The following is a 10,680-nucleotide window of genomic DNA, read 5'->3' on the forward strand; positions in this document are numbered from 1 at the left end:
CAGGATGGTCTTGATCTCCTGACCTCGTGATCTGCCCATCTCGGCCTCCCAAAGTGCTGGGATTACAGGCTTGAGCCACCGCGCCCGGCTCTTTTTTTTTTTTTTTTTTGAGATGGAGTCTCACTCTGTTGCTCAGGCTGGAATGCAGTGGTGCAATCTCAGCTCACTGCAACCTCCATCTCCTGGGTTCAAGCGATTCTCCTGCCTTACCCTCCTGAGTGGCTGGGTTTACAGGCACACGCCACCATGCCCGGCCAGTTTTTGTATTTTTAGTAGAGACGGGGTTTCGCCATGTTGATCAGGCTGGGAGTAATTCTTTGTATTAATTAAAAATGATTTTTTTCTAAAGTAGTGAATCCTAATCAAGGAGAGTCTTTTCTGGGGAGTCTCATCCATTCAGCAGTGTTTATTAAATGTTGATGTGTGCCAGACAGTGCTGAAGGTTTTGAAAATACATCATTGAATAAGATAGACTTAAATACTTGCCCACAAGGAGCCTATATTTCTTTGGGAAAGAGAAACAATAAATATAATTAAAAAGTCAATTTATAATGTTAGAAGGCAATAAGTGTTATGGGGAAAAGATGGTAATATGGGAGTATTGTAGTGAGGGTGGGGTAGTACTTTTAAGTAGGGTGGGTCAGCGTAAGCCTCACTGAGAAGGTAACATTTGAGCAGAAACTTGAAGGAGTGAGTCATGTGACAGAAGAGTGTTCCAGTTAGAAGGAACAGTCAGTACAGAATTTTTGAGGTGGATGGAGCCTGTCATCTTTAAGAGCAGCAGTCACCATAACTTAGTACAGTGAGCCAGAGAATGACTGAAAGGAGGTGAGGGCAGAGAGACTGTGGGCGATGGGGAAGGCCTCTTAGGCCGCTGTGAGTACTTTGGCTTTTACACTAAGTGCCATTGAAAATAAACTCCTAATAATACTGAATGAGTAGAATTTCCTTCTCAGAGATTTAGGGTCAAGGAAAAGGTAAGCAGTCAGAGAAGGAACTCTGTAACTTCTAGACTTAGGATAGCAAAAATTAATGCATATCCGTTAGACATAAGATTATGGCAAAACAAATAATGAAGTTCTTTGCTGATATTTTCTACTTTATTTTTGATTATAGGGACTTTCAGTTACCTTGATGATGTCCCATTTAAGATAGGAGACAAATTCAAAACACCAGCTAAAGTTGGTCTACCTATTGGCTTCTCCTTGCCTGATTGTTTGCAGGTTGTCAGAGAAGTACAGGTAAGTGGTAATTTTTAGTTAAAGTTTAGTGCATTTAAAAGTTTAAAGAGTAAGAATTTGATGTATAGTGAAATAAAAAAACTACAGTTGCAAGCAGAATCAAGTTTTGGTCAACGATCGACCGCATATACAATAGTGGTCCCATAAAATTATAAGGGGCTGGACATGGTGGCTCACGCTTGTGATCCTAGCACTGTGGGTGGCCAAGGTGGGAGGATCACTTGAGCTCAGGAGTTTGAGACCAGGCTGGGCAACTTAATGAGACCTCATCTCTACTGGGGGGGGGGGGAAGGAGATATATATATATATATATATATGTATGTATGTATGTACCTATCACATAGTGACATAGTAGTAGCCATTGTAACATGGTAGCACAATGCATTACTCTAGTGTTTGTGGTGATGCTGGTATAAACACATCTACTGCACTGACAGTCTTATAAAAGTATAGCACATACAATTCAGTATAGTATGTAATACAAATAAATGACTGTGTTACTCATTTACGTATTACTATGCTATACTTGTTAGCATTATCTTTCTACTTATTAAAAAAGTTAAAACAGCCTCAGGTAGGTCCTTCAGGAGATATTCCACAGGAGGGCATTGTGATCATAGGAGATGACAGCTCCATGCATGTATTGATCCTGAAGACCATCCCGTGAGACAAGATGGGGAGGTGGAAAACAGTGATGCTGATGATCCCGTAGGCCTAGGCTGATGTGTGTGTGTTTGTGGCTTCATTTTTAAGAAAGAAGTTTAAAAAGTAAAAGAAAAAAAAAAAGTAAAGATCCAAAAGCTTATAGAATAAGGGTATAAAGAAAAATGTTTTGGTACAGTTGTATGATGTATTTGTGTTTTAGGCTTAGTTCAGAAGAGTAAAAAAGTTTAAAAAATTTAATGTTTATAAAGTTAAAAAAAGTCACAGTAAGCGCGAGTTAATTTATTATTGAGAGAAAAATTGTTTTTTACAAATTTAGTATAGTCTAAGTGTACAGTGTTTATAAAGTCTGTAGTACTACTGTACAGTAATGTCCTAGGCCTTCACATTTACCCACCATTCACTTACCCAGAGCAACGTCCAGTCCTGCAAGCTCCATTTATGGTAAGTGCCCTATACAGGTGGACCATTTTAAATCTTTTTTTTCTCTTTTTTTCTTTTTTGAGACGGAGTTTCATTCTTGTTGCCCAGGCTGGAGTGCAATGGTGCGATCTTGGCTCACTGCAACCTCCACCTCCACCTTCACCTCCACCTCCTGGGTTCAAGGGATTCTCCTGCCTCAGCCTCCTGAGTAGCTGGGATTACAGGTGTGCACCGCCACGCCCATCTAATTTTGTATTTTTAGTAGAGACAGGGTTTCACCATGTTAGTCAGGCTGATCTTGAACTCCTGACCTCAGTTGATCCGCCCACCTCGACCTCACTAAATGCTGGGATTACAGGCGTGAGCCACTGTACCCAGCCTATTTTTAATCTTTTATTCCATATTTTTACTGTACCTTTTCTATGTTTAGATAGGTTTAGATACATAAATACTTGCCATTGTGCTACAATTGCCTACAGTATTCAGTACAGTAACATGCTATACAGGTTTGTAGCCTCAGAGCAATACTGTACCATAGCAATACCATATAGCCTAGGTGTATAGCAGGCTGTACCATCTAGGTTTGTGTAAGTACACTTCTGCCCTCACCGGTGAAATCACCTAACATGCATTTTTTAGAGTGTATCCTTGTCATTATGACTGTATTCTCTTATTATTGTTTCTTATAGCTCCTATATTGCTGCCTGGCTCACATTGTTATATACACATACAGATTTTGTTTACCCTGTTAGTTGTATATTCCTGGGGCTCTGTACCTCACACAGAACAAATTCCCATTGCCCATTTAACTAGTTTTTTCACCTCTTTCCCTCTCTTTGTTAATGTCCTCATTCTCTTTTCAGTCACTCAAGTTAGATTTGCTGTGTCTCACATTGCAGTTCAGCCTGACCTCATTTTTCATGTGGGCTGTTGCAGTAGCCTCTTTAATTGGCCCTTCTGCTTGCAGTGTTTTCCTTCTATTTTTTTACATTGTTTCTAGAAGTTTAAGATCTAGCATGATCTTAAAGTTTTAAATTGTCACATCCCTTTTCATAACTGTTCAAAAGGGTTCAGTGACTGACCAGTCCTTATTGAGTCTAGTCTAGACATAAGGTTATGGCAGAGCAATTGAGCTCATCACCTCCATGTTCCCTCCAAACCACGTTACTAGTAGTCTGTTAGACCTTGTGCGTTATCTCTCTGTATGCTGCTTCTGCTCATGAGCCGTTATCTCCAACTGGAATATTCTTTTTCTCACTGTACTGAAAATTCCGTTTAAATCTATTCTAGATTGCACATAAATGTTATCTCCTCGAGGGCTTCTTTCTCAATCCTCCCATCTTTAAGGCTCAGTTATATAGAAATGTACTGAATTACTCCTTGAAAGCAACAAATAGCCCTGTGTTACTTACTGCAGTACACATTTACTGAATGCCTGCTTTTGAGAAGTGGTCTATTGGACACTCAAGGTAGAGATAAATTCCTTAATCACTGTCCTCAAGGTACTTACAGTTGAGAGAAGTTACCTAGAGAAACAGAAAAATATGATACTTACTGTAACTCTTCCTGTGACTTAAGAAGATTTTTAAAAATGCAACTTTTCGGCCGGGCGCGGTGGCTCACGCCTGTAATCCCAGCACTTTGGGAGGCCGAGACGGGCGGATCACGAGGTCAGGAGATCGAGACCATCCTGGCTAACACGGTGAAACCCCGTCTCTACTGAAAAAAGACAAAAAGTGAGCGTGGTGACGGGCGCCTGTAGTCCCAGCTACTCGGGAGGCTGAGGCAGGAGAATAGCGGGAACCCGGGAGGCGGAGCTTGCAGTGAGCTGAGATTGCGCCACTGCACTCCAGCCTGGGCAACAGAGCGAGACTCCGTCTCAAAGAAAAAAAAAAAAATGCAACTTTCAGGAAAAGAAGTTTTGTTTTTCTAGAATTCACTAAGGCATCACCATTTTACTCTAAAAGGTATTACTTTTTTTTATCTTCCAAAGTCTATATGCAGTAAGTAATCATAATGAGGGAACTTCAGTTACTTTTGGGAGAAAAAAAAATCTTTATTCACATACCATGAAATTTACCTTTTTTTTTTAAATACTTTTTTTTGCTCATTTGTAGACACAGTCTCATTCTGTCACCCAGGGTGGAGTCTAGTGGCGCAATCGTGGCTTACTGCAGCCTTGACCTCCCTGAGCTTGGTGATCCTCCCTCCTCAGCCTCCTGAGTAGCTGGGACTATTGGCATGCACCATCATGCCTGGCTAAGTTTTGTATTTTTTGTAGAGATGGAGTTTCATCATGTTGCCCAGTCTGGTCTTGAGCTCCTGGCCTCAAGTGATCTGCCCACCTCAGCCTCCCAAAGTGCTGGGATTACAGGTGTGAGCCACCATGCCTGGCCAAAATTCACCTTTTTAAGGTATACATACAGTTCAGTGATTTTTAGTATATTCACATAGTTGTGTAACAATCATTACTATCTAATTCCCGAACATTTTAATCACTCCAAAAGGAAACCCAGTATCCATGAGAAGTCACTCCCCATTCTCCCCTCCTTGCAGCCTCTGGCAACTGCTATCTACTTTCTGTCTCTATGGGTTTGCCTATTCTGGCCATTTCATATAAATGGAATTCTGCAGTCGTAGCCTTGGTGACTGGCTTATTCACTTAGCATAATGTTCTCAAGGTTTATCCACGTTGTATGAATGAGGTATTAGTACTTCATTTATTTTTATAGGTGAATAATATTTCATTGTTTGGATATAACACACTTTGTTCATCTGTTCATCAGTTGATGGACATTGTGGTAGTTTCCACTTTTTGCCTCTTATGAATAATGATGCTCTGAACATCTGTAAACAGATTTTTGTGTGGACACATGTTTTCAGTTTTCTTGGGTATAATGTAAAGGAGTGGAATTGCTGGGTCATGGTAACTCTATGTTTAACATTTTAAAGAACACTAGAGTATTTTTCCAAAGTGGCTGCACAATTTTACAATCCCAGCAGCACAAGAGGGTACCAATTTCTTCACTTCCTTGCCAAGTCTTATTAACTTGTTTTCATTATATACATTCTTGTGGGTGAGAAGTTGTCTCTCATTGTGGTTTTTATTTGCATTTCTTTCATGACTAATGATGTTAAGCATCTTATATTAGGCATCTTTAATACTGAATTAATGTTCCTTTTGTGTATGGAGACTTTATTGGACCAGAAGAGAGATAGACTTACTTTATAACATTTTTCCTTGTTTTATTGGTCTGAGAATTTTTTTATTGGCAAGAACAAATAGTCATTAAATACTTACTTGTGTACATGATACTCTTAGCAATATGATTTAAAAACACCTGTCTTGTTTCTCATTATTCATTGCTTTATTGATGCATTCAGAAAACTTGTTTTGATTCCCAAATTGTTGTCGATTTAGGCTTTGCTGGGAATTTCCCATTTGTTTGGTCAGTCTGAAGCACTAATAAACGCATGGTATTGCGCTCACTGTGCTCATAGCACCCACTGATCACAAAAGGAGATTAGGGCTAACAGCTGCATTCCAGTGTGGGCCAGGTGAAATATTTTTGTTCTCTGATGCACAAAGCAACCTTTATTTTGAGGTGGAGTCTTGTTCTTTTGCCCAGGCTGGAGTGCAGTGGCACCATCTTGACTCACTGCAACCTCCACCTCCCAGCTTCAGGAGATTCTCCTGCCTCAGCCTCATGAGTAGCTGGGACTACTGGCGTGTGCCACCATGCCTGGCTAATTTTTGTGTTTTTAGTAGAGACAGGGTTTCGCCATGTTGACTAGGCTGGTCTCAAACTCCTCACCTCAAGTGATCCGCCCATCTTGGCCTCCCAAAGGAGACCAAGGCTGTCTGGGTTACAAAGCAGCCTTAAACTTTGCCTGGAGTCTCCATGGGGAATTAGGTTGTAGTGTTGTATCTGGTCCCCTCCATACCCAAAGAGAACAGTCAGACCTAGAGCTCTAGACAGATGACTTGAAAGTTCCTCTGTCATATTTGCCTTTGCATGACAATACAAACACAACTTTTCAGCTAAAATTTCTTGACAGTGAGCCAGTAAAATATACACAGCCCTTGCTTCTAGGGTCCAGAAAGCTTCTGTTGAATGTGGCTCACGTGAGGTAGCCCTTAGTGTCATGGTGTCATCCTCTGGTGTCACTCATACGTGTGCTGGAGAATTGACCTGTAATAGCTGTATAATCTTGCACAGATTTTTTTAACTTCTCCAAGCCTCCATTTCTTCATCTGTAAAGGGAGGATGAGAATGATTAGCTTTTAAGGTTGTTGGAAGAGTTAAATAATGTATTTATAATGCTTACTCTGGTTCCTGGAACTCCATAAATGCTAGATGATATTATTTATTATTATACTCCAAACCCACATTCTTTTCTACTTTAATATTTCTGTCACCCCCAACCCCCTCCCTCCCTGCACCGCACCCTGTTTTTCTGTGTTCCAAGTATTCTACATTACTTTGGTAACTAAAACACAAAAGTTCAATAAGTGTTTGCTAGAAAAGGAAATAAATTTCCAATTGTTTTTTGAATAAAACTTCAAAGAACAATGTTTATAGGCAATGGGAAGTTAGTTATAGCCCCCATTTTTATTGGGGGAAAGCAATTGCAAAATTGGATTTTCTCCACAGTTAGAAAAGCAGAGTCATTGCCACTGCTCTTTTCTCAGTGTTCCATTAGTGGTAGAAAGGAAGCCCAGTGATTCTCCACCATGTGTCTGTCTGAGGCACAGCAACTGGTTCAGGATTTAAAGTAACTTCTTGACATGTGCCTTTCTAGGCTTCTCTTTTGTTGTTTGAATTTGAAAGGCTTGAGGATGACAAGAGGCTCTTGCCTATTTTTCTTCTTCTCTAAAATTCTGGTGTTAGCATGTTAGACCTCTCTTTTCCCCCTTTTTTACCTTTAGTGTGTCTCTAACCTTGGACATTCACACAGACATTGTTTAGCTCTAGTGCTTTGGGGTGAAAGCCAAAGATTTTTGTTTTTTCCTGTCCTATGTGAATGTTGCTTTATATAATAGGTCTATTTCTTTTAAGTGTGCAAAATAAATTTTTGTAAATTGAGCTATACTTAAGATATCGTTAAAGAACCATGAAGTGGCGCTTTGTGTAATTTGCTCTGTAAAAATCTTAATCTGACTATGCCTGGATTTCTTATAAGTTTTTCTGCATATTAACTACAACCTGTTCACCATAATCTAATAGATAGTGGTTTAATAAGAGCATAGAATCTATAGTCAGACTGCCTGGGTACAAATCCAGGCTCTTCCATTTAGCTACCAGCTTTATGCTTGGTTGTAGACCCTGTTAAGTGGAATAACAGTAGTTACTTTAAAGGGTTATTGAGAAAATCTAGAGCGTTAATACATAAAAAGTGTTTAGAATCATGCATGGCACCTTACAGGTATTTCTTAAATGTTTGGGGCTATCATTACCTAGCATGGGATTTGTTTAGGACATTGTGCTAGATAATAGAGATCCAAGGAGGGTCTGTAACAGGTTACTGTCCACAAGAGGCTTGTGATACTTTGGAGGAAGTTAGAGATTAAAGACGAAAACTACATGTGGTCACCTGCGCTCAGCATCAAATGACTGATAGAGACAAATGCTGTAAGAGTTACAAAGAAGGAGTGGGTCATCAGGAAAGCTTCACAGAGGAAGTAACTGAGCTCTGCTTGAGCCACCAATGAAGAATTCTAGGAAAGGAAATGGCCTGAGGAGAGAGAAGGGAAGTAGCAAGGTACATTTGGCCTGGTATGTAGGGTTAGAGGTTGTAGGAGTTCTTTCTAGATAATTTCTACAAGTAATCTAGGAACAGAGTTTGGTTAAATCTTATAAGGACATTGGAAGCCTTACTCTTTTTAAGTGGGGATCATCCCACACACCTTAAATGCTGCCTTGCCCAGTTCTCCTCTTGCACCAGGAGTGAGGAAGGAGTGAATTGGGTGGGGGGGAAGGACGGCCACCTGAGTTCACACCCCCTTCCTCTGCTATATCTTTGCAGTATGACTTCTCTTTGGAAAAGAAAACCATTGAGTGGGCTGAAGAGATTAAGAAAATCGAAGAAGCCGAGCGGGAAGCAGAGTGCAAAATTGCGGAAGCAGAAGCTAAAGTGAATTCTAAGAGTGGCCCAGAGGGCGATAGCAAAATGAGCTTCTCCAAGACTCACAGTACAGCCACAATGCCACCTCCTATTAACCCCATCCTCGCCAGCTTGCAGCACAACAGCATCCTCACACCAACTCGGGTCAGCAGTAGTGCCACGAAACAGAAAGTTCTCAGCCCACCTCACATAAAGGCGGATTTCAATCTTGCTGACTTTGAGTGTGAAGAAGACCCATTTGATAATCTGGAGTTAAAAACTATTGATGAGAAGGAAGAGCTGAGAAATATTCTGGTAGGAACCACTGGACCCATTATGGCTCAGTTATTGGACAATAACTTGCCCAGGGGAGGCTCTGGGTCCGTGTTACAGGATGAGGAGGTCCTGGCATCCTTGGAACGGGCGACCCTAGATTTCAAGCCTCTTCATAAACCCAATGGCTTTATAACCTTACCACAGTTGGGCAACTGTGAAAAGATGTCACTGTCTTCCAAAGTGTCCCTCCCCCCTATACCTGCAGTAAGCAATATCAAATCCCTGTCTTTCCCCAAACTTGACTCTGATGACAGCAATCAGAAGACAGCCAAGCTGGCGAGCACTTTCCATAGCACATCCTGCCTCCGCAATGGCACGTTCCAGAATTCCCTAAAGCCTTCCACCCAAAGCAGTGCCAGTGAGCTCAATGGGCATCACACTCTTGGGCTTTCAGCTTTGAACTTGGACAGTGGCACAGAGATGCCAGCCCTGACATCCTCCCAGATGCCTTCCCTCTCTGTTTTGTCTGTGTGCACAGACGAATCATCACCTCCAAATACTGGTCCCACGGTAAGTCTTTTAAATCCCCCGCCAACTCCCATATTTTCCTGAGGACAGGGATTATGTTTTTTCTTGATGTTTGGTTTTTTTTCGAGACAGGGTCTCATTCTGTTGCCCAGGCTGGAATACAGTGGTGTGATCGTACCTTACTGTAGCCTCAACCTCCCAGGCTCAAGCGATCCTTCCACCTCATCACTCTCCTGAGTAGCTGGGACAACAGGCACGTGCCACCACGCCCAACTTTTTTGTATTTTTTGTAGAGATGGGATTTCGACATGTTGCCCAGGCTGGTCTCAAACTCCTGACTTTAAGTTATCTGCCTGCCTTGGCCTCCCAAAGTGTTGGGATTATAGGCGTGAGCCACCAAGCCTGGCAGTACAGAACAACACATTATTGCATTCTAGAATAGAAATCATAGAAGTCAAGAACCTTTTGCTACACCAGCTTACAGATTTCTTTCTTTTTTCTTTTTTTTGAAACAGAGTCTTGCTCTGTCGCCCAGGTTGGAGTGCAGTGGCACCATCTCGGCTCACTGCAACCTCCACCTCTCAGGTTCAAGCAATTCTCCTGCCTCAGCCTCCTGAGTGGCTGGGACTACAGGCATATGCCACCACAGCCAGCTAATTTTTGTGTTTTTAGTAGAGACAGGGTTTTACCATGTTGCCCAGGCTGGTCTCGAACTCCGAACCTTAGTTGATCCACCTGCCTCCACCTCCCAAATTCCTGGGATTATAGGTGTGAGCCACTGTGCCCGGCCAGGTTACAGATTTTTTTTAAATGTAAAAGCACATCAAGAGACTACTTAGAGCCAAAAAGGAGCCTGAGTGTATTGGTGGGATATCTGTCAGAGACCATAACAAGCCTGCTATTAGCTGGTAAAAAGATATGAAATCTTGGCCTGCTTTACAAGTCCCAGTAATAGCATTCTTGGTCAATGATAGTCTGTGGGAATGCTTCTTTTGTCAGAGAGCTCATAGCTGCTTGTAAACTTCCATAAACTTTGGCCCAGGTAAACTTGATAGAGTGCCGAACACCATTATTATCTTCTTGGAGTGGGCTTCATTCTAATTCCTCTTGGTCAGTTGTTGGACTCTGGTCAGCACTGTACTTCTTCCTTTTCATGGTACTTTGTATGCTTTAGAGAAATTAAAAGCTCCCTGGAAAAGATCAGGGGTCCTTGGCCAACACTTCCTTCCTCTCATTTAAAGTTAGATTAACCATTTAGAGATCAAAGCCAATAAACTAACAGCAGAGATCTTTCTCAAACTAGAACACTTGTCATTCTTTGACCAACCTGAGTGTGGGAGTTTCTTTCTGGCCTATTCATCTCAGGATGGGAAGAGGCCTGCTTCTTGTTGGCTTGAGAATTTGCTGCCTTCCACCTGCAGGTATAAACAGAGCTGGAGTGTTT

The 10,680-nt window shown here is 41.6% G+C and overlaps 1 protein-coding gene across 5 annotated transcripts in view; it reads left to right on the plus strand.

Moving 5' to 3' along the window:
- The window catches only part of UBAP1 (ubiquitin associated protein 1), a 78,450-nt gene that overhangs the window by 57,753 nt on the left and 10,017 nt on the right, over positions 1-10,680 (plus strand). For 4 of the 5 annotated variants that reach the window (XM_011980037.1, XM_011980038.1, XM_011980036.1 and 1 more), the window contains 2 exons: positions 1,117-1,241; positions 8,355-9,278. In XM_011980037.1, the coding sequence (XP_011835427.1) occupies positions 1,117-1,241; positions 8,355-9,278 (1,049 nt within the window). The remainder of the gene's footprint in view (positions 1-1,116; positions 1,242-8,354; positions 9,279-10,680) is intronic. The other variant, XM_011980039.1, reaches the window with a different exon arrangement.

The sequence above is a fragment of the Mandrillus leucophaeus genome, unplaced genomic scaffold, assembly GCF_000951045.1.
Source record: "Mandrillus leucophaeus isolate KB7577 unplaced genomic scaffold, Mleu.le_1.0 Scaffold208, whole genome shotgun sequence".
In the NCBI taxonomy this organism is placed as follows: domain Eukaryota; kingdom Metazoa; phylum Chordata; class Mammalia; order Primates; family Cercopithecidae; genus Mandrillus; species Mandrillus leucophaeus.